General features: G+C 41.1%; 1 protein-coding gene across 1 annotated transcript; it reads left to right on the top strand.

The window, feature by feature from the left end:
* Positions 1-103: 103 nt before the first annotated feature.
* Positions 104-27,343, top strand: LOC129105978 (zinc finger E-box-binding homeobox 2-like). Its single transcript, XM_054617265.1, has 8 exons — positions 104-164; positions 18,614-18,901; positions 21,517-21,729; positions 22,294-22,487; positions 22,692-22,803; positions 23,043-24,571; positions 24,764-24,947; positions 25,059-27,343. Exons 1-8 carry the CDS (start codon positions 104-106, stop codon positions 25,703-25,705), a joined length of 3,228 nt encoding a protein of 1,075 aa, XP_054473240.1. The 3' UTR covers positions 25,706-27,343.
* Positions 27,344-27,559: the final 216 nt, after the last annotated feature.

Raw genomic sequence — 27,559 nt, 5'->3', positions numbered from 1 at the left:
ACCGCTCCCTGGACAACTTAAAACTAAAAACTAAAAACTAAAAAAACACAACCAAACACAACACAACAAAACAAAACATACATAAAGAACGACGTAAAGCGTTATGATGGCAGAAGAAAGTCGGGGCAAGCGGAGGAAACAAGCCAACCCGAGGAGGAACCGAGGTAAGAACTAGCGCAGCGCTGGAAACTGTGAAGAAGTTGGTTGAATGATGCAGGCTGAGGTTAGCTGCGGAGGACAGAAGCCCTCATGCGAAACCCAGTTGATCCCTTCTGCAGTTTGGAGGAAGACTATCTGTAAATATTGTGTGATCGCAGTGCAGTTTAATGCACAGCTGTTTGACTAGATCCATGTTTCAGACTCTGATCTTGTTGCTTCTTTCCCGGTTTGTGAATGCCAACAAGCGTACATTACAGGCTTGATAACTCAGCTATCGTCAGGCTGGGTTACTCACTGGGATTATTCTACCTGTACACACATTTGGGCCAAAAACCTTAGAATAAAAAGCACACAACCTGCGGCTGCATACATGTTCTGTGAAACCGTATGATCCTTGTATATTTTATAAGGTTGGAAAAAGTTATTTTTTAAAGTAAATTGTAAATCATCAATTATTTAGAAGGACCTACACTCTAGTGAATCAGCTTTGATTTGATTATTTTTCCATCTTTATTAACACATTACCACTGTCACTGTACTTCTGAGTGACTTTCTCTCTCATGTAGACTTTAGTTTTGTTGCTTCACCTGCTCTGAGACTGAAACTTTCCAGGATCTTGGTCCCTTATTATCTATATTTGATGCCCTGCTATGCAACCTGATTTAATATAACGTTTCTTGAGTTTGATGTTGTTTCATAAACATTTTTAAATAGAAAGTAGATTGCAGAAGTACTGAGATACAGTTTAGGTAGGATTATCAACTGATGTGGCTTTTCTCAAGGCTTTTCTTGAACTTTATGAATTGTCTAACGTCTCTTAAGGTTTTTTCTTTTTTTCTTTGTTTTAAATCAAAACTCAAAATCATTTGCATGATAAAAATATTTATATATGTAGATTGTCAAATAGTAATTATACTTCTTTTTTAAAAATAATGTAACTCATTTTGGTCATGTAGGTTTTCTATCAATTATAAAGGTTTTAAAATATGATGCATTTATTTAAATCAGCCCATCATATGCATGTTAAATAAATTCTTCTGCACAGTTAGATTTTTTTATTCCAACACGACTATCAATCAACTTATCAAGAATTAGTGGAAGGTGTCAGGGGACCTTAAAGCTTAAGATGGTGTCAGTTATCAGTTTCTGTGAATACACTTCCTAAAAGTGCTGAGAGGAACCTCTAGACAGTATGCTGAATTAAGAGATATTGTTCTACGCTACATGCATCAGGTTGTGCCTTGTTTGTTTGTTTGTTTGTTTGTTTGTTTGTTTGTTTGTGGCTCTAAACTTACAAACAGAAGTTAGGATACACTAAACTGTGCATGGATGCAAATATACACATTTGTGATCCACAACACTCTTGTGTAAGCTTAAATTTAACTTGCAATCCCTTTCTAAATTACTTAAATGTAAACCTAAACTTAAATCCCTAAAATCAAATAAACCTTATTCTAATACTCATAGGTTTTTTAGGTGATGTGTCTGGCTGCTGCACAGTTGTTTGGTGATGCAGGGAAAGCCATGGGATATCCTAAACAAACTTAACAATTACCCCCAATGCAAACATAGCTCTAAGTCCACGAAAACACTTAATTAAGTTGGTCTCTTGTGTTTTTTCCCATCATTTTGCTATCGGAGAGAGGATATTTTGTCTTCAAAAACATACAACGCACACACACGCAAACATTGCTGGCTTCATTCTGAACTCCTGCAAACCACGCAGCGTACAACTGCCCTAAACCTTTTCTGTAAGGAGTCTGTTTACTGTATTTAGTTTATAAGTTTGCCGTTACTGTTTCCTCATTTTATTCAGAGAGGTGTGAAGCTCAGCAGAGTGTCACCAGGGTGAGAAACTTCACTGGCTGCTGGGCGATAACGGGTAGTCTTGTGTGCATGCGTACACACATGCACACTCTCACCTTTGACTGTCATGTAGCAGTTTGTCGACCGACTTCACTCCATTTCACAAATCAGCACCGTCACAACACCGTGAAAGCCATCAGCATAAAGGCACTCTTACTGACAAGGACCTGTCACTTATCAGAGCACCAGCAAAAACATTTTCCCGTTTCTTAAACTCCTGCAGTGACCTCAGAGGAGAGATAAGCATCACCGCGTCACTTTCCCAGTAACTTTTATCAAAGTGTTTTAAAAGTGAATTTAAGAAAAAAAAGATAATAAATCAATATTTATCTAAGAATAAAAAAAATGTAAAGGTCATGTTAGTCTGTTATCTTTAATATATTCTCCAACATATTATCATTAAGTTCGAGCAGCTTTTTTTGTCCCAATTGCACAACGACTTGTTGGTAATCTGCGTGCACGTATGTCGGCGCTGATTGCGTGTTCATACATAGCATATGTTTGTCACACATGCGTCAGTGCATGTTTAAAGTTTGTGTGAGCGAGACCTTGTTTTGCGTGTGCATCCGCGCGTCAGAGTAAAAATGTGTCTTTAAGCTCTGTGTTGGATTTGGAATGTGCCGGGCTGGAGGCGGCTTTGCGAGCGGGGAGTTAAAGGTCCTTGATAAAACCAAATGAATTTGGCAGGCCTAAGTCATAAGACAGCGATTTTAGGGATCTTTTCCAAACCAGAAGAAAGAGAGGAAAAAAACATAGGCTGGCTTTTCTTCTCTCTCCAAGGCGCCTATTGATTATGTCTCTGTCTCCCCCAATAAAACTGTCAATGCTCACCCATCTCAAGCAACGTGAGGAAATTACTACCCTTCGTTCCTGGTAGATTGAAAACAGCCCTGAGACAAAGGGAGGAAACGTATCCAGTTTTAAACGATGACCCGTATTTACTGGCTGTGAGTGAGATATTTGAGTGTGAATTAATTAGCTGCTCAATGATAGCCAGCGGTTCAACATCCCCCCTTCAGGCCTGTATACGCAGTCAGTTGAAACAATGATGACACCATGGGTGGAAAACAACTAATGCTCAACTGTACTAATCTCTGGAATTACTGGATGAGGAATAGAGGAGATGATTTATCTTTTTCCCTGAACAAAAAAAAGTATGTTAGGATTATTTTTTACAGTGAAATACATTTATGAGGAAATTTCTGTATTTTAAAGAAAACCTTTATGAAGCAACCCTTTAACATCACATAATGTCGTTCTTACTGAATTTTACAAAAGCCATGTTGGTCCATGTTTAGAATTAAGCAGAGGCAATGCCGTTAAGATTCCAGTTTTTAAAAATGTCATTTACTTAAAGTGTTCTGGCTGTGTTATGTGCAGGATTTCCCCTTGCCTTAAACTCAGCAGGTATCCTCTGACATGCGATCAGACTCACTCAAACCACGGCTCTTGAATCAGATGAAGGTTTGTGTTTCATGAGAACATATTTAGTCCCTTTGCCTTTCGCTTAATGTTTTGTAAGTCCATGAAAAAAAAAACCTTCCTCTGTTGTTGAGTTGATGTGTCTTTTTAAGAGGGAGCTTTCTCTCTCCCTGTTTCCCTCATTCCCTCTTTCTCGTTTTTCTTCTTTTTTCAAGTGCCAATTTATTTAAACTCCTTTCCCCTTTTTCTTCTTTCTCCTTCATTGATTTCCAAACCCCAGTCTTTGTATGCAGCTGGGGCCCAGCTGTGTGTCTGTGACTGTGTACGTGTGTGCGTGTGTGTTTGTGTGGGTTTTTCTGGCACCGTGCTGCCACAGTGAGCATAGCACACTGTACACAAAGGACTTGAGCAGCACAAGAAAAGAAAAGAGAGAGAAAAATGGAATGAGAGAGAATAGAGGGGGGAAAACATTTAACATTTAAACATGAACGACTGACGCGCCGGTACAGTACAGAGCGGAGGGGCCGGGCCCGTTGGACTGGGCCTACTCTAACTGCAGATGTATCGGCGCTCTGGGATGAGGGGTGGGGAGAGCGAGACAGCAATGAAGAGCCAAGGCACCACAGTTTATTACCGGGATTCTTCAAGGGGCTCAGCTCAGGCGTCAGAACCAGCGGGTGGGAGGGACAGTGGAGGAAGAAAGGGCGAGGAAGATGACAGAGGTGGGGGAACTGATGGGGTTGACAGGGCTCGAGACAGTTCCTCGGCGTCAGATGACAAGAGATGGAGGGGCTGAGGGGGTACAGACAGAGGAGACGGGAAGGGCGACAGAGTGTGGGATAATAAGTGCTCCCTCATTTGTTCCCCAATGTTCCCACAGCGCCAAATGTCACAGATTTTCTCCCAGCTCTGTGTGTGTGATGCCAGATCTTCACAGCAGTAATGGGGAATCCCTTGATTGAGTCCCTCTGGTATTTTTTTCACATGTTTATTCGATTATTGCGCTTTGCGATGTTTCAGATGTAGCCACAGCGGTCCCCATGTCTGACTGTACATTCCTGCCGCGTGGCCGCCACACTGTCGGTCCACTCTATGAGGAATTATTTGGAAAGTTTTCAGTGCCATTGCAGAATTAATACATGCAGAGGAGATTTTCCGCCATATTAGCTGTACATGACTGTTTGGAGTTGGCGAGTTTCTTTTGTCAAGATGTTAGTGCTAACAAACGATCAGATCTCTTAGTCGATGAAGGTCAAATCCAGCGTAATCACCACAAACTATTTAAAATATGGTCCTAATAGACTAAAATGCCTCAATGGTGAACACACCATCTTCATTATAAACTTGAGAGCTGCGTGCATGTCTAACAATCACACTCCATGAAACTGTGAGATCACGTTAATAGCCACAGAGCTCATGAGGTGTGTGTATAGGTGCCTGGTAACACATGCACTTTTCACACCTACTGTATTTCATGCGGCTTATCACTCATTTACAGGCATTTCTATTTTCACATCAAAGGCGTTTTTATCTGATAAGGTTCACATGTTCTGTGTAGTTTGATGTTGCAAATTGATCCCTTTTAATTCTCCACATAAGCCATTTGCAGCGCTGTTATTACACTCTGCGCCATGCCATTGCTTTGGCGAGACTCGTCGTCATTAAGTCTATTTGTGGGTCTTCCTTTTGTGCAGACGGCCCGGGTATTGTGTGTTTCACATGCTGCACATGAAAGAGGTTGAATTTATCCAGATAGGCAGGCTCTCTGCACACAATTTATAGATATGTGCCGTTTTATCACACCTCAAATTAAATTTGGAAACCCTGCTTCAGCTGTCATGTATTACAAGGCCCAGATGGGTGGCAGAGAGAGAGAGAGAGAGGAGACAAAGACAAAAAGACAGGGAGAGAGAGAGAGAGAGAGAGAGAGAGAGAGACCCACTCCACTGGATGAGAGTGTGCTGCCGTCGATGGCGATAGAAGAAGCAGAGCAGCAGTTTAAATAAGGAACAGTTTGATATGTGGAGTGTTTCAGCAGCAGACAGCAGTGGACTGTCATTTGTTTAGGATCTGTCTTTATCACCTAAGAGGCCAGAAGTCCTCAGACCTGCTGGTCTGTTTGGTTTCATCAGTTTAACACTCTTTGTTTTTTTGACTTGCTTGTCATCTCTTTTCTGCCTGTCTTTCATTCTTTGTATCTCTCACCAAGTCCAAGACCAGAGCACTGCACTGGATAAATAAACATGTGCTCTATATGAATTAGTGGTAGGGAGTCTTTGGTAGGAGTGGGTGATATGGATGGATTTGTCTTATGCTGCATTATGTAGTTGATACGATGATTTATGCCATGATAAAGTACTTTTCCTGGAAAACAATTAAATAGCTGCTCTTGGATAAAAAAACTAATCGGACAACAGTGCTACTAATGATTATTATTTTATTGATTAATCTGTAAATGATTTCTTTTTGATTTATTCATCAATGTTTAGTCAATCAAATAAGAGTTTGACTACCATCGATAACATGGTCTATGGGGAGTTACCCACTGTGTTGCAGTTTAGAAGACACTCATTGGGTTCTGAGGGGGCTTATAGAAGGCAAAGTAACTACATTTAGTTGAATAATGTACAACTAATTGTTCAGCCTGCGTAATACGGGTGTATATGCGTCGCAATGGGTCTTATGCAGATTTTCGTCTTACGAACTGTTAAAGGCTGAAAGATCAGTTCATGCAAAAGTGGCTAAAGGAGTTTAAAAGTATGACGTCATATGATATTTATGTAGAATTGAAACAAAAGTTTATTAGAACAATTAGAAAAGTGTTGTTTTAAAACTAAAAGTACAGGACAGCAACATCAGAATTCCTTTGAAGACAAAAAACAAGAGGATCTGCAACCTTTGTGATGAGATATGCTTGATAGACGTGTATCATATTTAGTTTGAATGAATGTAGGCATTAAGAACTATAGCCAAAGATATAATATATATTTTTAAAACTCTTTACAACAATCAGATAGGCCGAAGTTATTTGAAGTTATTATCCTTGCTTTTTAACAGTTGTTGTTAAGTCTCACTCTGTGCCATTGTTTGATATTATTGTATGTGCTGTCTGAGCTCCATATCATGGAGTCACATTCCTGAAGAAAAAACTCATAAATCTTACATGTTCCCAGAGCCGAGGATGAATTGACAGTCCAAACCCCAAATTTATTCCATTTACTATGATGTAAAACAGAGTCAAGCATCAAATCTTCACAGGGAATATTTGGTGGTTTTGCTCAGTGAGCTTAAGAAGAAGAAGATTAAGAAGATTAAGATAATATCCAAGTTGTTGACAATTAAGTTTCAGCTGATCGAGTTAATAAGCTCCAAACTCTAAACCAGATAAATACACACCATCACATCAAAGCAATATTATGCATTATTTCTGTATCAACCTGCTCTGTCCTCCATCATGAAGTCAATGTGAAAACAAGAGTTGGTGCTTCTATCAGCTCAGGTAAATGAAAAAAAAGTAAAACTGGAACAGTCAACAAGAAAAGGCATGGGAGAGGTCAGCCAGCCAACTCCCCCCTCTTTCCCTCTGTCTCCCTGTACCTGTGATCACCTGGCACCACCTTCATCTGCACACCCACACACACACACACACACACACACACACACACACACACACACACACACACACACACACACACACACACACACACACACACACACACACACACACACACACACACAGTTACCTGGTAGGGAGTAAACACATTCCACGCTTCACTGACCTTAAGGCCCACCTGTAACGGTCGAGGCTTTAAGTCTTACATTTTACACATCTCTCTCTCTCTCTCTTTTTCTCTCTCTCTCTCTCTCTCTCTCTCTCTCTCTCTCTGGCAGCGTCTCATTTTAACACATTTCCACTTTTTCTCCACCCGACACTTTTAGAGGCCGTGAAGGCATCGCCCTCTCAAGTTTTAGGCAATAAATGTGTTCATTCATTTAGTCAGTGAGTTGTTCAGTTACATATACTTTAAAATTATAATGACCACAATGACTTTTGCAAAGTCATCAGAATGCCATTTTTGTAATGGTTTATGCCTTTAAACACTCTGGTCAAACTCCAACTTGTACCTCAGACAGAGCAAAGATGTTGATGTGTTCTAGCTGCGTGCAATATTAATCTTAATCTTTGGTAGCTCAGGTATGATAAAGAACAGGATCCATAAACCGGAAGTATGTTGTGCTAGAAAGGAAGCAATGCATATAATATCAGTAGACACTTGTCCACTTCGTCACTTATCACAGTGAAACTATCTAGTTCTAGTCTTATCTCATCTTTTTTTAAAGTATTTCTCATGGTATGTGACAGGTTATCGTATTTTTGTCTTTATTTCAAACTTGCAAAAACCTTGGAAGGATTTTAATTATAAAGGTCGTGACTAATAAAAGAAAATGAAAAGGCAAGTAGAACAAAAAAACAGATTCAATTTCTTTTTCCTTTTGGGCTGTGCGGTTTGCTTCGGTACCTCGGGGAAACAGTGCAGTTATGATTATACGGTGCATGTGTCCAGCATGCAGGAGGGATGGAAGGGGAAGTGTAAGTCATAAGGCAGCCTGGCAGCATATCAGAGGGAGGTAACGTCATCTAAATGATACAAGTAATAGGTAGGTGTGAATGTGTCCAGGCCTGATATTGGGGACGGGGTTCAGATCTTGAAGGTTGACTTCATTGTCACTTTTATTTTTTCAAACTTTCCTTTTTCAGATTTGCAGCTTCTTCTGGCTTCTCATCTGTTGCCTTTGTTTGTTCTCTCCCTCTTTGTGTGACTCTCTCTTTCTCTCACTGTTTCAGTGTTCTGTCTTCTCCTCTTCCTCTCAAATCGCTTTGATTCTTCTTGATCTCCTCTGCTGTGTATCTCAACTCCTCCACCTTCCAGCCTTTCTCTCTATTTTATGCCATTTTCTACATTCTTTCTACTTCTTCTTTCCTTCCATCTATCCATCCTTCGCTCCTCAAGTCCTGCACGGTTGCCATCATGCAACCCCCCCCTCTCCCGGAGCACCTCCCCTGTCCCACTGACACCACACGCTGCTCCCATCCCCCGAAAACCACTTCAAACAGCCAGCGCCATCAAAGCCCACAGTCAGTCAGCCAGGCAGCCAGTCGGCCAGCCTTCTGCTTCGACTTAAAATTACTGTCGTCCCAGTCGCAAGGCTGCTTTCCTCTTCTGATACACATCAAAGATCCTCTTAAACTCCCGAAGTTTGCTTTTTAAACCTTTCTTCTTGTTGAGTCTTTTTTTTATATACATTATTTCGCTGGCTGAGGTTTCTCTCTCCCTTTCTCTTTCTCTCTCTCCCTCTTCTTGCCATCATTCTTTTTTTTTCTTCTCCAACTGGGCCAGGTCAGTAATGACATGCACACACTCTCTTGTGCGGTTCTGCTGTCTTTGCATTTTTCTCCATAACTTTAATTAGTTTCTTTTTTTCAAGGCGGTGGTTCAGGCGTCACACTCACAGCACACACACACTCTCTCTCTCTCACACTCACAGCACACACACACACACACACACACACACACACACACACACACACACACACACACACACACACACACACACACACACACACACACACACACACACACACACACACACACACACACAGTGCACCAAGCTGTGACTAACGTACATACAGATGTGTGTAAATTAATATGCAATATGACTCATACATCGTCCTAATCAGAACTGCACAACCACAAAAAGAACATTTTATAGCCTATTGTGTGTTCCTCTTTCTGCTGCCTGTATTTCTTTATGTGTGCGTGCTTAAGGCTCAGTGACAAAAGGAAGGCAGAGGGAGAGAGAGAGAGAGAGTGGATGGTGTGTGCAGACATGGGAGGGACGATTCAGCGAGAGTCAAAGAAAAATAGAAGCAGAGTGACACATTCGAAAGGCATCTTTTCTATGTTTCAAAGCCTTGGAGGTCACATGTGGTCACTTGAAATGTTAGGTGTATCATCATCTGCCTGGTGGAGGATGTAATGTCGACATACGCCAGAGGATGGCGCCCTGTATGCAGGTTAAGCAGGCAGGAACTGGCTGCCAGGTCTCCTCTACAGGCTGTGTCTATTAAAACAACATTTGTCTTCATGAAAAAAACATATATTTAGATACAGTTACATGCTACACTTTCTAATTTAACTGAATGAGTTGTCCAGCAGCCGTGGATGGAATTCTGCTGATGTCTTTTCATGTTCTTTGCTGACTGTCAGGGCATCCCCACGTCTCTACATTTTACTTTTTTGTAGAATAACAGGGTGGATTATTATTATTTTTAGATTATATTGGCAGTAAGAGCTGTAATGGTAGTTGAATTGATGTTGCTGTGGCTGATCTTTTTATATCTTAATGTGGGTTTCTCAGAATTCTTCTATCTTGTGTTTGAAATCAGCTTTGAGTGGTTAGATTAAGACCTTTGGGGGGTTTAATGCAGTAAATTGTTTTTTTCCAAGAACACCACATCACGCTAAACACCTCTAACAGATCTTATACACAGATGCTTGAAGTAGACAAAGTCAGTGGGATACCAGGCATATTTGTTTCGCCCTCAAAACAAATCTCCCGTAGTGAGTAACTGAAAGTTACAGCTTGAGTTAAAACTAACCAAATCCCACATTGTATAGCTGTTAAGCTCAAAGAGAAGTTTTATTTAGCGTGCACCCCTATTAAAAAACTTCAGAACCTTTGTGATCCGTCAGAGAATGTTTTAATATTCAAAAGGAGCCACTATTGTGTGGTTTCTTGCGCCAACGTACAAAATAAAGAGCCACATCAGAAAGCTGGAACGGTCCCCGAGCATTTTCATGTGTGAAGAAAAAAAGAGGGAAAACAAATTTGGAGGGGGGAGACAGGGGTATTTATAGAGTGGTGTGAGAGTCTCTGCAATGACAGGAGCCTAATGAAGTGGAGTTTGGGTTTTGATTCACAGTGCGGTGAGTGCGTGGGTCCCTCTGTGACCGTTACTGCATTCCAGCACCGATCCCTCGCTACACGGAAACCGGTTGCGGGCCGCAGGAGGAGGCGGAGGGGCCAGCTCGAAATAACCCTCTAACCGAGCTAACCTTTCTCACCGACATCAGTCCTGCTTCCAGCGCAGCAGATGCACAAAGGGCTCGATGGCACTGAGCTCAAACATGCCGACAAAGATTTTCTCATACGTACAAGCTCTCTCATAGTCGTGCAGTATATAGATACAGTAGTTAAGTCAAGGTGTCACTGCTGGTGAGTCATTGTTACAGCAAGTGAGTCAAACAACTCACTTCAGCATGACATTATAGGGAAGTCCAGAATGATATCAACAGTGTGTCTTATTTCATCTTTAACAGACCAGTGGAAATTGGATCGCGTGTGTGAGTTTATTATAGATGTAAAAATAAGGAAGTGAGAATAAGATATGAATGAGATCATAGGCTGTAAGTGATGATCAGTTCAGCGAACGGTGAGAATGTTGAATTGCTGATAGAACATGTCTAGAAAAATAAAATAAACTGTCAATACAGTTTTTTTTTTCTATGGTTTAGATAATCCAACAGAAAATATTGTTATTTTATGATTTTTTAAGAAATATAAACTCTGTAAATCCTTATAGTTCCAACAACACAACAGACAAATACAAACTTTGTGCTGTGTAGCTGTAGATCACCCTGTGTAACCTTTGTAAGCTGCCCACAAAGTTTAAAAAAAAAAAAATGCCACTAAAGCAGAAAGCCACACGCATCTGCTTTGAAGGTAAAGGCCAGTGTCAAACAAGTAATAATTTTGTTGACAAATGTCACTGTGGTGGTCGACAGGACAGGTGAACACAGCGGCAAACATGTAGGCAGCAGCATACAGGAAACCTTCAGAGGAAGAACACAGGCAACCACAAGGGCTCTTTGCACACCTCTTCTCTCACACCTTGCCTCAATTGTGCAAGAGAAAAACTGATTGCTGCATCTTTTTGCATAAAAATGGATTCTGTGAAAGATAAGCTAATTATCTAGCAACGGTTCCTCTTTAAGCTCTACCTGTGAGAATTGTCAACTCTATGAAAGTTAAAATCATGACAGGCTACAAAGATATATCATAGATGTCTAGAGGCGACTAGCCACAATCTAAGAATATATAGTTAGGGTGGGAATCTACACAAGGGGATGAAAGTATGTCTTGGAAGTGTGTTTCTCCGTCTTCTTCACACCGCCTCTCCATGTGTGTCTGTAGCTGCATGTCAGCGTACTGTACATCTAATTTAGTCACAGTTGTCCAACTGTTTTACCAGCACATATGTGCACCTTCTCAGTATGATGACTGGTCTAGGCCACAAGTTATTTGGGTCTCCTTTCCTGTCTATGTTCACTCTAACTGCTCCAATTTATTTATTTCTGTCTCTGTCTGAAATGCAAAAAACATACACAGTCCGACAATGCTTTTCAATTTTTGTTTTTAATCGCAAAACAATACACATGGTAAAAAAATAAAAAATCCTGTGTTTGGAAAAAACAATCCTTCAAAAAAACATATTTGTCTGCAATGTTCATTAAGTGAATTCAAACAAGAAAAAAATTACACAGTACGCATGGTTAAAATGCAAATATGAGTGGGAGGAGATTCAACCTATCAGATGTAAAAACAAATAAACTTAGTCGAGGACTGACGGTAAAAGATAAAGACTGGCAGAGAAGTGGAAATCCTTACACTTTGATCTCGAGGTAGAATAGCTTCCACTGAAGTAAGTCACAGCTTTGTTTACTATTTGCTTGATGGTTTTGCTGTACATTATTTCTGCTTATTTGCTATTCATTTCATCTTTTAAAGTCATATAAGAGCCGGCTTCCACTTAGCAGATGTGGTTCACAGTGATGAGACATGAAGATAGAGAATAACATATCAGTGATTCTGATCTCATTCGATTTTTCAGATGCCTGTGCCCTTTTCAGAGCGGCCATGATAGCTGTACAACAACACCACAGTACGTTATGATTCGCAGAGGCTCCTCTGAAATTGTATTCACGCATGTGAATAACGAAACCAACGCCAGCGCATAGTCACACTAAAAGCGTAACTCGATGACAAATCAACTTTGCGAGTGTGGTATCAGTGAATAGTTTGGTGGCTTTGAAGCTAATAAAATGCCAAAAGGGACTCTGGTTTTGTGTCACAAGGGCCCTAATTGAACAGAGTCATTAAAAGCCACAGTCAACAAAAGGAAAATAACAGTTTCAACACGGCGTTTGGAGTCAATTTTAAAGATCACTGCTTAGTGTGCAGAGTGTCTTTGCAGAGCCTTTATCAATGTGAGGAAATTGGCTTGGTGTTTATTTCTTGAGCTGATTGTTCTGTGGGCCTCCGAGTGTTTCAAAGTGCAGATGTTGCCACTGGGCTGCACATTCTGTGGTGGTGGTTTAAATGTTCTGACAGGGTGGTGTCTCCTAATGAGCGGGACATCTAAAAAGGCACAGAGCCGTGACTTTGCTGCTATGGCACCGCATGGGCTTTAACTTTTCCATCTCTGACTGCTTTTCAGATATTCATGGAGTATCGCGTACACACACACACACACACACACACACACACACACCCACACACACACACATATTCCTCTGCTGTGTTTGATCATGCTTTAGCCCTCTGCAGCAGCAGGCGGGTCTTGCTCCCCGTTTGTGCCCACAATACAAAGTCATGTTTGTTTGTTTTTAGTTTGTGCGAGTGTATGTGTTGAGGGAATTTCCCTCTGTAGCGTGTTTTTCACAGTTCGACATCAGTTGGAGGATTTGTGTCGGGGACAGTTTGACACGGTTGCTTTCTGTCTCTTTCTCTAATTCCTCACTCCTCTATCTTTCTTCTATCTCTCTCTCTTTCTCCATCACTTTTCTTTCTGTATTACTTTCCGTGCAGTTTATGCACTGTGCAGCATTTCTCATGCACTGGTGTCTCTGCACCTCTGTCTCACTCTTGTCACCCCCTTTCTCTAACAAACACACCACAGCACTGTGTACTAAACACAAGAATGCAGAATCACACACTGCAGCAAACATCACAATCAGGCATCTCTTCCTCCACACCAATATGACCTTTACAATCCCCATCAGTGTCACAGTTTCAGTCTCATTTATTCTCGCCGACAGCCATTTGCAAAAGTATTTTCTTTTGTAGCTTGCTGCCAACCAGCTAGGAAACGACTGTAATCAATTGAACAAGAACTTGACTGTGCGACTTAGACTTTCATATCAATGTGTTTGTGGTTATTTTCACAATCATTAGACAAGAATGTTTGCACTTCCTCTTCTCTGGCCACAGAAATGCAATAACGTGCAGCAAAACATCACATTACCACCATTCCTATCAGTTAACATGTAATTAAGAGCATTTAATCCTCATTTGCTGTCAGCTTTCATGATATAGGCTGACCTGTAAAACATTTGGATACATTGAAATCAAGACTTGCATTCAAAAAATGAGACAACCACAAAAAGCAAAACTCAACACTGAGTTTTCTATAAAGTATATTAAACTCACTTTGGAATATTATTGGTATTATACACTCTCTAACAACATTTTGAAATTAAGTCTCTTTATTTGTGTTTTTGCTGCAGAACATGTCCAGTGAAAGACAGTGTGTTCATTATGTATTTGGTGCATGTGCAGTAACACAGTTAGATTTAAAAATAAACAATTGGCACATGGGCATCAGTGTCTTTTTTTCCCTGCTCAGCGTTGTTAGGGCAGGTCAAACCAAACCAAAACCAGGCCAAGGTGCCAACATCAGAAGGAACCACCGCCTCAGAGAGAATGCAAGTTTCTGCCACGATTGAGGAGATCAGGTGGGAGGTGTTTGAACTTGGTTGCGGTCCTCCTCCTGACTCATTGTACAAATGTCACACAGGAGGTTTGAATAGGGGAGCTGTCACAGTGAGACTTTTTTAAATGTGTCATTTCTGCGAGATATATTTAAAGATTGGTCATCTTTGTCAACATGAGCGGGCTCTGCAGATGTATGTGGATTTACCTCGTCTCTGAACTGCTCTCACAGGTAAAATGACGATACCCTCATCTTCCTGTGCTTGCTTTTTGTTTAGCGTGTGGGCGTCCATGACCCTCGTGGTAATTTATTGAGTTCAAAATAGCGAGTGTTGAGTTTCTTTTGTCACCTGTGAACAGAATGAAATACGATTAATATCCTGCATTAACTAAAACCAAATCATTTAGAAATATTATACGAAAGGTTTTTATAAATGTAAAAAATATGATGGATCAGTAAGTTTTTATTTATGCCTCAGTGTTTTCAGTTGACAGTGTCCCTTCTTGCTTCTGACAGTTTTACCAAATACATTTTCTATTGTGTGAAATGTATCATAAATGACTGTAATGTGACATTATGTCATATGAAGAGCTACGTGGATTTAAGTAACTCTTGATTGATGAATCAGTTCAAAGAGGGATTTAATGTGAAACTTTAAAACGCAACCTAAAAGTTACAACCTAAAAAAATGAAAAAATATCTTTAAATTTCCTACTTCATTTTATTTAATATTTTTATTCAAAAGTAATTTTAATGGACATGTTGTGTGGTTCTTATTTGTGTATATAACAAAATCTGTACTTTAATGTACCATTTAATTCATACAAAAGGTATTTCTGTCATAGCAAACAAGTTTATCAGAAAAACTACTATTTATTGGGTTGTTTTCATCTCACGAGAGAAATTCAAATCTATTAAATAGCACTGATAACATATTACCGTTATTGTTTTACGCAGTGATCTAAGAATCAACAAAACGGTAACGATTACGTTGTGTGGTAAATTGGGCCTGGCCTTGTTTGTTGCCTTTAAAACCAAAAGAAACAAACAAGGTAATTTCTAGGTAATTATTCCGTCTTTACCATTTAGCCACATAATTACTAAGTCAATACCAGATCACATGTGTGCGTCGTAAAGTAAACTGCAGCTTAGCGTTTTGCTGTACAGTAGATGCCCTCTGGGATATAAACAGTGAAACTGTCTGTGCTGTCGTGAGCCAGTGCAAAAATGTTCTTTATGTTATACAAGTCTTTTTCTTTTGTTTTTGTGGTTTGTGTTTTAATGTGGTTTTGTAAAGATTCACTCTCTGTTGGTATGTGCCTATGAACATATCCAGTTATCCATCTCTGACTGGCTTTGGAAAACTGCCAAAAACATGTAAATAGTATAAGAACCACTGTAAGATGATCATTTCTTTATGCTTCAGATCAGATTCAAGATGGATCACAAGCCTGCAGAACAAAAGAACAGGGATGTATTTTTTTCAGGATAAAGCTCTGAGCTTTCTCAACATGAAAATAGAAGACTTATTTCTCACAAGCAGACTGTCAATCTTTTAGATTATCATTTACTGTCAGGCAGGGAAAGCAACAGACAGATTAAAATAGTGTTTCAGTGCTTTGATCTGATCGTTGTCGATCACTCGGTCTTCTGGGGGGCCGAGTGATCGACAAAGTCAAGCATGATGCAGCACAGTTCTGTTAGCACTCTCTGGATATTAGTCATGTTCTTCCCACGCACACTACAGTGCATGCACACAATAGCCGTGTTTCTGCTGTGCTCTGCCGTGTGTTTTTTGGTGTTCAGCATCTTCCATTAAATTACACATTCGGAAAACTATTGCACATTGCATAATTTTATAACTCCTTTGTACCTTGACATTCAATCTCTATTTGCAGGCAATCCGAAAACCTCCTGCGCTGTTCAAAGATTTAGCTGTCCTGCTCCAACAACATTTTAAAAAAGAGCAATTTGAAGGATGCAGTCGCTATCCAAATAAATAAATCAACAGGCCCGATAATGAAAGCCATCCCGGCGCGATGCCGCTTTAATGACAGCACATATAGGCTCAGTGTCACTCACTGTCATGGGAGAGAGAATTAGAGTCAATTTGATGCTAATCAGGAACAGATTTTTCTCTTCTAGGGCCCAGCGGTATTTCCTATCAACCCAGGAAAACTCCTGCAGGGCTGATAGGTCGACCTCAACTACATCATAAAACTTCATAGCTGTCTGTTGTAGGGAAGCACATTTGATGACCAATTTCACCCCCCAATAAGAGCAAGTCATTCCTGCCCATGGCAGCAAGGAGCAGCGGCTTGGATGAATCAAAGTGTTTTGCATGAGCTCACTTTTTACAGAGGCGTAATGAAGCTGGGGAAGAACATGCGACTATATGATACATACAGATACACATGTAGGTGTTGCTCTTTGAGATTAGTTTATATACTCATCAGGAGAGTGTGTGTACATCAAGTGTTTTAGGTGTGTGTTTGCGGGCCGCCCCATCGGCAACACTCTGCCCCCTTTTGCTCTTTCAGTCACAAATGAGTGCGTGTGTGTATTCTAGATGTAAAGAAGACGACATAGATTTGTAGACATGTCTCCGCCGGTGTAGAACAGTCTCTGGAATTTGTCACTGTGAGCTGTGGGCCATGAGCCGAAAGCAAAATACTCATCAATTATATTGGATCCACCAGCCAGTAAGGGTGTATTTGGAACGGCTCACACAATAAGGAAAATCTTTCAAGAGTGACTGAATGTTGTTTTTGACACTTTAATGACAGACTTTGTGTTTTGTGGACTAAAATGAGCTATGAAACTGTATTTTCACTCTGATCTAATGAAAAGAGGCCAAAGAGGGAAACGTATTTAAAACTAATAAGAAGCATGACAACTTCTTTTTGTGATCTTCATCAGAGGTTCATCAAAAACCCAATTTTCACAACGACACAAAAAGAAGAAATGGCCCCTTGTGAGTTGGCACAGTCCAAAGGTTTGGCTTCCTCCAATGATATACTTTTAAATGGCCATTACTTGGTGGTGATTAGATATTGCCAATCAGTGAGAGGAAAACAGCGAGGCTTCAGAAAAAGCCTTGGAAATAAGAGACTACAGCTGAAATCCCAGGCATGTGTTTGTGATTGTCATTTATTGTCTTTGCCATGGGAAAAAGTAATGCGCCTTTCCAGTTGTGCTGCAGTCTGGGCACAGAGGGTATACTTTTAAATTACAATATGTTATTTATCTTTTCTTTGTACTGCTGCACTTCATCCCTGCCGCATCATGAGTCACACATGTGCGACACATTTAAGCACACATTTTCTACAGTCGCACTAATTGTGCTCTTTAAGAGTAATTACACTATATAATTAATATAATATTTTACCATTTGCTACAGAGAACACTGAACGTCAAATGTTGTAATTACAGTGATTAGTACTCATAAACATTAAAATAAACTGTATTTTATTGGATTGAAATTTGATTGGCAAGATTACACTTCTACAAGCTTTCTTAATTTTTTTAATCAAATAGATATATATCTGTTTAAATGGATCTATTTAAATTTATCTTCAGTTTAAATCAAAGCCACACACTTTCAGTACCGTCAGAGTAAAACTATCCAATTGGATATCAAGCTGAAATTGATCAGAAATGACTTGTAACACTTTCTATTTATTTGTCTGAAGTTTTCTATTGTGGTCATAGCTCAGTGAAATATTTGAAATAGGTTATGAAAAACGTTTGGACCCTCCTTCCAGAGTTCTGGATCTCCTTGTAACGTGTATGTTGCATGCTGAGCTTGTCTGTTTGTATTGATCCTAATCCCCACATCAAACCACACCAAGGCTTATAAAATATCTCATGATAAAAAACACATTGAACAACTTCACATGAGGACAATTTCATTCCTCCTGCTTACAGATGAAAAAACACTGAAAAAAAAACAAGTAATAACACTGTTGTCTGTCTTTGACCTCAAACAACGTTTTAGATAGAGCTTAGAATTAACAAGGCATTTTAAGTTTTCCCCCCTGTTTGGTTTAATTTACTGTGTTTAATTGTCTCTGGTTTGTGTTGGTCATAATCTACAGCTGAAATAATAAGAAACTCAGGTGTATTGCCTTTTGAATCATTTAAAAAAAAACAACTGAATATAAATCTGGACACCACAAAATAACAATTGGCTTCTCATTTGATGTAGATTAATCATGTTTGATATTCAATACATTTGAAAATCCCTTTGTGCATACAGTCTGTTGGCTTAATGGCATTTAAACAGGACTTGTCCCCTAAATTTGTTGTTTTGTGTTTTTGTCCTTCTCACAGTGGATGCTGAGCAAGTGAGTTCACTAGGATCTGAGGGGGAGGATGAGGTGGGTCTGTGGAGCCTGGAGCCCCAGGACTGCCAGGAGAGCCTGGACAAGACTAGTTTGACTCCTAGCGAGGAGACGGAGGAGACCGTTAGCCCTGCTCGCTCCACGCGTCCCCACAGCCTCAGCCCAGGCAGCAGGAGCTACTCGTCACAGGTGGAGCAGGAGACGGAGGCAGCAGAAGACGCCACCAACGCATCTCCCACTGACAGGGAGGGAGACCAGGAACCACTGAGGATGTACTGTAAGTTCTAAGCAAAAGTATACAAAACCTGTACAACTTTTTGCCATTTCAAGTTGTGCTTTTGTTTTCTAAAGGGTTTCTGAAGAAGGAAGGCCAAGAAAGTGTGTGACGTGTAAATGACTTTACTCGGAGGTGGAAAGAGTCACTTACTAGAATATTGCACTGAGTTAAAGTACTGTTACTTTAAGCAACTTTACTAAAGTAATAGTATTTCAGTAAAAAGCCACTCAGAGTAAACATTTTTGTGTTGGGTATGGGGGTTGATTATTTATACTACTGTTAAATTAAAGAGTAGGCTACAAAATAGATTGCATTAAATGTCAACAAACACAAGTGGAACAACATCATCATCACCAAGGCCAGAAGGTCACAGGTGCATAGAAGGGCTAACTTATTCAATTATGAATATACAACTGCCTTCCTCAGTGCAGTCTTTTTTAATTAATTTTAATTAAACAAAACTCAGACAATTAAACAAAAAGGATCAATAATAAATAAAAGGAGCTGCTGAGACCTCCTTCAGAATCAACAGTAGAATAAATCAACAAGGCTGACCACGTGGACATGTAAACAACATGAACTCTGCAGCCACAGCAGTTTTTTTTTTTTTTACCACACAACTTTTTGCTTTGCGACACACCTCGGAGCTCGCACTCGGAGCTGCGTTGCTAGGCGACGTTGTTGCCCGCCGCAACTAAGTGGTTGGATGTTGTCGTCTGTCGAGCGCAGCGGCGGCGTTGTTGTTGTGTTCACCTGTCTGACGTCAGTGCTACAGGTTCAACTTCTCCCATCGCTCTTGTCCAAGCATATAACCAGTCCATTCGGCCCATACGTCCCAGTTTAACCAGTCAACTCTGCCTTTCTTTTGGCCAGACCCAGCGTGCCCCCAACTACCTGTTCAGGTCACGAATGTGTGACGTGGATGTGTCACTTAGTGTGCTGCATTAAAATTAAACCGTTAATTAAGATGAATGCATGTGGTTTTTAGTTTTTTTTTAACTCTGCACGTGAACGCAACCATTTCTAATGTTTCATTTCCGGTTTGTCAGCCCACTGAACCCAGGAAATCTGCCCTCCTGTCCGCAGACCTGCGGCCTCTTCTCTGCTGCAGCTGCTGCTTTCTATCTTTCTTCTGTTCCATTCTCTCAGAGTTTATCAGGACTTTTCATGTGACTTTTGTTTTCAATTTGTAACAGTTTTTACAAAGTACAATACTAGTACAAAACTAGGTTATTTAAATCAAAGTAAAATTCAAGTTTTCTTTTTAAATAGTCCAAAAAAGTTATAAATAGCCTACACCAAAAAAAAAAAAAAAAAAAAAACCCAGAGTAAATGGAATTTGTTACACACCCTTGCATGTAATCTATGATACTTTTGTGTAGGACACCATTGTGTGTGTAGGCTAAACAAATTTACATTGTTTTTCTGATGCAAGACACCGGCAGTCTCACGATGCCTCTCACGAACCCTCTAGATACACCTTCATATCAGCTCCTTGTGAAACCATGCCTTCCCTACAAGCTGTTCTTTTTCTTCACTCTTCTCTCTTTGAAAAGGCAGCCTTCTGAAAGCATGACAAAAGAACTCATCCCACACAATGTCACAATATTTCCATGCATCAAAGAGGTGACGTTACGGTACTGAAATCAGCACTGCGCGACGCAAGGCTTTCCCTTTTATTTAGGAGAGATCAAAGGCTCACGCGGCTTGCCTACTAACAATCACTTAGCTCCCTCGCCTCGTGCGATTTGGCCCTGCCTGATGAAGGCAAAGCTGAGTTTTTACAACGCTCAACCACACAGGCTCGTCCCTTCACCACATTAAAAAACAGCTCAAAATATGCCAACATCTGCAAACATTTGAAAAATCTTCCTCAAAGTCTCTGTAAGCTGACTGGCTTGATTCATGATAGGAGGCGCCCTCTCTTCTTCACGTGGCTTTCTCTCGCTGTCTGCCCTCCCGTCACTGCACTCAAGGACACAGATGAGAATTCTTCGACTCTCATATCTGGCCAACAAGTTCCCCAAATACTTTGTTTTATCTGCCAGTCTTCAAGTAAACAATTTAGCTCCATTAGATTCAGTTGCACAGTGTCCTCTGCACACATGAACATTTATCCAACACATGTACATTCACACAGAGAACAATTGTTTCTCAAGAAATGAATTTAGCACATAGTTCATTAAAATTGTAATTGTAGCAAAGGTTCAACCTCACTGACAAGAGTGCTGACCAGCTTTAGAAATAATAAATTCAACAGGGGAACTCATATTAGAGTGCTTTAGAATAATCTGCATTATAACAGGAAATTGTTTATGGTCTTTTGTGCAGTGTGTGACACTTTTCTTAGCCTGTTTTTTGTTGTCTGCATTGTATTTAGTCTCTGTTTTCATGCCACCTTAGCTGCCAGGATTTTTATTTCAGTGAGACTTGAATTACAAAAGATATATTTATATATTTGATACTTCTATTTTCCAGCAAATGTTATAAAAACCATCTATCAGGATTATGTTTTCATTTATACAAAAGGCCTGTTAATTGATCTCTAGTGAGAAATAAACATATTTCCCATTATGGATATTACAATTCCTCTGCATCTTTTTCTCTGTTCGCAGGTAAGAACGCCGACTCCCAAAATTCTTTGGAGGACCTGGCCCACTATGAATTTCTGGCCCAGTTGAGGAAGGCCTCGACCTCAGCCAGTCTCTTGGACCATCTGAACCACAATGGCACGGCAGCAGTGGTGTACCATCCGGGGAGCAGGCACGAGGAGCTGCCACCTGCCATCTGGTCACCAGGCGCTCAGCACCGCTCACCCGAGGGAGCAGGTAGGCTGACAAGAGAACAGCTGCAATGATGCTAAATAGAAAATCAACAAATCTGAAGTTACTGCTTGCGAGCCAGGCAGTATGTTGTTAGAGTGATGAACCACTCATATTCTGCACATATCAGATTGTATATGCAAATTTTATTCTGAGAAAATGTTGAAGGGAAGAGCTTTTAACACCCATGTGTCAACAAAGTGCCTTCGACAGGACAATGCATTTTACACGTCCATGTTCAAGCAATTCATGCATCTAACAGTGTGTGTTGTCCCACAATTTTTATATTTTGCTTTTGGTTCAACATTTTACATTTACGCATACCTCATAAATATAAAAGGTTGTGTCATAATTTAATCGTCTTCAGTAAAATATCATATTAAAGCATAATTTATGTAATTTAAGTACGCAAAAAACCTAATCAGGACTCTTTTGTCTATACCTTTAAATATAAAACAAGGATATTTTGATATCTCGCTTAATAAAGGGTTAACAAATTTCGTATAATACGTAAGATTTTCCAGTGGTCTTTTATATAAAAAAAATGTCACTTCTCTCTCTGGACTCTAGATGCAGGGAGGACCCAGCAGGCATGTCCATTCTGCCACAGGATGTATCAGCGAGGAACCTCTTTGAAGGACCACATGAAGTACTGTCTGGAGCGGGAGGGGGGTCACATGGTCTGCCCGCTCTGTGGATACACTGCCACCCTTAGGGCACAGATGGAACGGCACCTGGCTCTTCACAACCAAGTGCAGGACAAGGTGAGATACGAACAGACCGCGGGAGAAACTTCACCGACATGAGCCAAAGTGTCTTTACTATATTCTTTGATGTTTAGTGTGACAAAACTTATTTAATTGGAACTTTGTGTTGATACAAGTGACAATCATACTTGGTCACACCCTGAAATTCATCCCTAAATGTGTTGTGTTATAAAACTAATAACATTGTCTTCATCATCGTAGCGTGTCATCACTTTGGATCAAGGCATCGAGACCAGGAAGTTCAAATGTTCGCAGTGTGGGAAAGCCTTCAAGTACAAACATCACCTCAAAGAGCATCTCCGCATCCACAGCGGTGAGACAAAATAACATCAAAAAAGATGTACTCACCCATCAATTTGCTATTGTTTCCACTGTACCACTAACCCATACTTATCATGCCAGCTATATGGCATGAAATTATACCTAATTTGATGTGTTGACAGAAAACAAATTAAAATAATCTACGACAGGACAAGATAATTATGAAAACTGTTGAAGGAATTTTCAACCCATCCTTTGACTCATATATTCCGCCTGCGTGTCATCCTTTAGGTGAGAAACCCTATGAGTGCTCCAACTGCAAGAAACGTTTCTCTCACTCTGGCTCCTACAGCTCCCACTTGAGCAGCAAAAAGTGTCTGAATGGTGGAGGAAATGGAGGAGGAATTGCAGGAGGAGCCAGCGGGGCATTTAACGGACACAGCCAAAGCTCCTACCACCACTCATTTCCAACATCTCCCTCTGCAGGTGTGGGGAGAAACAGTTCTGACAAGGGCTCCCCGTTGGCTTCACAGACCCAAGATCATGCCGGGCCTCTATGTCGGGTCCCAGAGGATGCTCACCCGCTTGCCCTGCAGGACCCCAACCTCAACCCCGCCAGAGCGTCAGACCTGGCTCGGCTCTGGGACCCCTCAGCAGAGCTCTCCCTCAGGGCCAGTATACTAAAAGGCACCACCCTGCTGCCGTATCTGCACTCTGGGGCCAAATTTGAACAGATGCTGCAGGAGATGCTTCACAGGGAGGTGAGGAAAGACGAGGAGATGGACAGAGGAGGAGGAGGAGGAGGAGGAGTGGCAATGGAGGAAAGGAAGTTGATTTACAACGGAGGAGGGCTTGACAGGAAGGTGTCGCCTGACAGGAGAAGAGAAGCAGCGAGGTCAGGTGAAGGGGAGAGAGGTGTGCTTGGGGTGACTTGTCGTTGGTGCTCCCAGCTTTTCCCCAATGTGGCCGTGCTCCTGCAGCACGAGCGCTACCTCTGCAAGATGAACCGAGAGGCAGTGGAGGTGCCCGAGGGTCTCCGCAGCAAAGACCACTACTCGCCACCTTTGTTCTTCCCCAACTCTGCTCTCCAACCGGTGAGCAGCAAACTGGGTGAAGCATCCAACGGCCTGTCCGGAAACAAATCACCACTGCAGAAGCCCAGCTGGCACTCTTTACCGCAGCAGCTCTTGGTGGCCATGTACTCTCCCCCACAGCCCCACCATGACGGCCCCTCCTCCCGAGCGTACTGCTCCAGCCAGGACAAGGGAAGCCCAAGCCATCCAATCAACCACTCCCCGGGGCTGTCATCACCTCGGGTCAGAAAGAGGGTTCCCTCTTCAGGTTTCGGTTCTCCAGTCTGCCTGGACCTCACCAGCTGTCCTCCTGAACTGACCTCCCCTCTGAACCAGCCCAGCAGCCCCTGGTGTGCACAGAACGAGCCTCTGGACCTCTCCCTGCCCAAGCAGCTCTCAGACCAGGAGGGGAGACACAAAACTGTAAACGGCAACTCAGCCAGAGGAGAGAGGAGAGAGAAAATGACCCAGCAACTCAGGAGACCCAGTCCAACGTCACACCTCCCTCTTCACCACCATCCGGTCTACAGCGGGGCCGGAGCTCCTATGTTTCCAGGTTCCTTATTTAATGGATTCCCTATCTTCAACCAGGCTGGTTTAGGGCTTTCGGGACATGATGGCATCACAGCGATTCCTTTCAGCCAGCAAGCTAAAAGCCCAGGGTTTCTCTCTCCTATGGCTTTCATGATGGACGCAGAAGCAGAGGCGACTCTGAAAAAGATCCACCAGGAGAGACAAGCTCTCATGGTGAGTACACTTTATCTTTTAGGTTTGTTTAAAAGAATCATGTGTATTTGCTGAAGAAAAACCTCATAAATCAGGTAGAAGCAGCAACAAAAATACATTAAAATATCTGATCATATTGCTTTACAGTAAGAATTTGTAGAATTAGATTAATGTGAATCTAAATTTATCGTGATGTTCATGTTTTCTCTGCAGGGTGAAGTGCTAGGCCATGGAGCTCTAGACTACCTCTCCCTCATGGATGAAGGACTGGAGGGAGATGGGGGACCCGGGAGGAAAAGACTGAAGAAGACAGACGAGGGTCTATATGCTTGTGACATCTGTGAAAAAACTTTCCAGAAGAGCAGCTCTCTGCTCCGACACAAATACGAGCACACAGGTCTGTAAGATTTGTAAAAACACACAGAAGTTCTCTGCCATTTCTTATGATTTATCGATGAAACAATACTTTTAGAGAATATTATCAACAATTTCTCTGTATTTATCACAGGTAAACGTCCTCACGAGTGCAAGATCTGCAACAAGGCCTTCAAGCATAAGCACCATCTGATCGAGCACAGCCGGCTGCACTCTGGAGAGAAACCCTACCAATGTGACAAATGTGGCAAACGCTTCTCTCACTCCGGTTCATACTCCCAGCACATGAACCACCGCTACGCCTACTGCAGCAAAGACCAGGATCCAGACCAAGACCACGAGGAGATGCCTTTCACCCCAGGGGAAGGCAGTAATCTCGGGGTCCGCCTCGTTGATGAGACCCCTCTGTCCATGGAGGACACTCAGACGGCGCACTCCTTCCTCAGCGATTCCAGTCTTGATGGAGCTGCAGAGGCCCTCAAGGAGGAGGAAGAGGAAGAAGAGGAGGAGGATAAAGACGCAGGTGTTAGTGATGGTCATGTGGAAGAGGCACTAGTGGGTTTGTCAGGGGCGGCGGAGGAGCTGGGAGGTAGCACCGCCCTTGGATCACCTACAGTGGAGAATGGAGTGCAAACCGAGAGAAATTGTTACGATAATGGAAACCACATTTACAAAACAGAGAGACAATTCTGGGACGGAGACACTGAGGGCCAGAATGGAGACTTGGACAAATGTGAACTTAGCCTGGATTTAACAGATTTACCTAGAATAAAAACTTAAGGTGATTACAACAAGCCAATACAATGCATATACTATATATATATATTTAGCATTTTGATATACTTTTCCTCTCATGTATATATATATATATAAAACTGATTTTTACATTCTTACATTAAAAAATATGCACAGAACTTCCAAAGCTTAGGGGGCCTTAAAGTGGATGAAGCCATACAAACAAAATATATGTGACAATACAAATTATAGTATTTTATAATGCAAAATACACTTAATGTACCTACGGCGCCTTTTGTTTGTCTTTGTTTTGTTGTAATTGTTTTAGTTTGCCGGGACAGCCTAAAACACATTTGGGTTGACTCATCTGAGGTCATATATCCAGATGTGACATTGCATAAATCTCACTTTTTATTTTGCTTGCTGCTGCTGACTGTTGCACAACCCATAAAGAAGAGACCTTTGTATTTTATGTCCAGTTTGCTTTGCTTGAAACATTTCAACTGTTCTCATGTAGCTGCACAACAGTGGGTGAATTAAGAGACCGGTCTGCGTGGGAACGGAAGGATTGTTACTTTTTGCGTGCCATTAAAGTCAGATCTTAGATGTTACAGATACAGCCATATCAATCACACTCACTTTCAAGCAACATTCAATAACCTGTGGTATTATTTCATACAAACACATACCTCTTATTTCAAGAAATGAGCAATAATTTCTAACATGTTTTACATGAAAATACGCACATGCCGTCATTATTCTGTCCCAAAGCTATTGAGAGCTTGGTTTATATGGAAGTGCTCCTTTTTACCATTCATGCTGTGAAATAACAATGTACAACCACCTCATCTCTTCAGGTTAACTATGGTGCTCAGTGGCTTTGACTAATCAGCAGTCTATTCTAGTAGTTTAGAGCAAGCAGTAAAAAGAGGAAGAACTGGAAGGTGGTTGTTTATTTATTATTTTAAACAAAAAACAGTGGACTGCACCTTTTAAATGGTATGCTTTGCTAAGGGGACAGTCATTCCTGCATCTCTGTATGTTAAAAGGGGTAAACATGAAGTCAGTCTAAAGGGGATTTCCTTCGAGGGAGCAGTTAATAACTTGCACTGGCTCACTGTTTGTGTAAAATCACACTGAGCTGCTTTATTTAATCTAATACTGAAATATCCCTCATTTCTCGTAATAACTTACATGTGTCATTTTCTCACCCCCTGAAACATTGGGGCTTTCTGTTGAGGTGTGGCGAGAGGGTCAAGACTCAGGACACATACATCTGCTTTTTAACTTCCTCTTTCTGACTGCAGTGTAGTCAACGTGAAAAGTGCCTCAGATGTACTCAAGACGCTGTGAGTAATGCGACAAGGCATTGGTAGGATGAGATAAGACAGTGGTGCATGAGGTGTGACTAAGCTTCTAGCATTCATGCATACCGTGCGCCAAAGACACTTCTTGGTCATAATGTGTGTGTGTGTGTGTGTGTGTGTGCGTGTGTATTTATCATCGAAGATATGCAAATTTGACACGCCAACTGCCAAACTGCTTGTGCGTAGTTCCTTACCTGTTATTTCTGGGTCAAAGAATATGCAATTTTTTATAATGTTACAAGCAGTGTTTTTTTCAATATCTTTAACTTGCACCCATGCAACTTTTGTATTCACTTTTTATATATGTTTTATAATGACTATAATAAAATTGTACATACTTTGTCAGAAATTGTTGTATTTTATCAATTTTTCTTTTTAAATATTCCCATCAATCTGCATTTTTCATTCAGTGGCTTTGAAATAGGTTGAATTATTAAGTTATTTTAAGAAGAGGGCAATGACATTTATTTTTATGTCAGTGTAATCACAGAAACATCTTTAAGCACAAGACAGTTCTGAAGCTTGGCGGAGA

Source organism: Anoplopoma fimbria, chromosome 17 (genome assembly GCF_027596085.1).
Source record: "Anoplopoma fimbria isolate UVic2021 breed Golden Eagle Sablefish chromosome 17, Afim_UVic_2022, whole genome shotgun sequence".
In the NCBI taxonomy this organism is placed as follows: Eukaryota; Metazoa; Chordata; class Actinopteri; order Perciformes; family Anoplopomatidae; genus Anoplopoma; species Anoplopoma fimbria.
Note: the sequence above shows the minus strand (reverse complement) of the source record. Positions and strands in the feature narration are given on the sequence as shown.

Bases quoted from the DNA above. Each gene is read 5' to 3' on its own strand.
- LOC129105978 (XM_054617265.1), top strand. From the start codon at position 104: ATGATGGCAGAAGAAAGTCGGGGCAAGCGGAGGAAACAAGCCAACCCG. The intron at 21,730-22,293 runs GTAGGCTGACAA...TCTGGACTCTAG, and splicing joins CCGCTCACCCGAGGGAGCAG to ATGCAGGGAGGACCCAGCAG. The intron at 22,804-23,042 runs GTGAGACAAAAT...GTCATCCTTTAG, and splicing joins GCATCTCCGCATCCACAGCG to GTGAGAAACCCTATGAGTGC.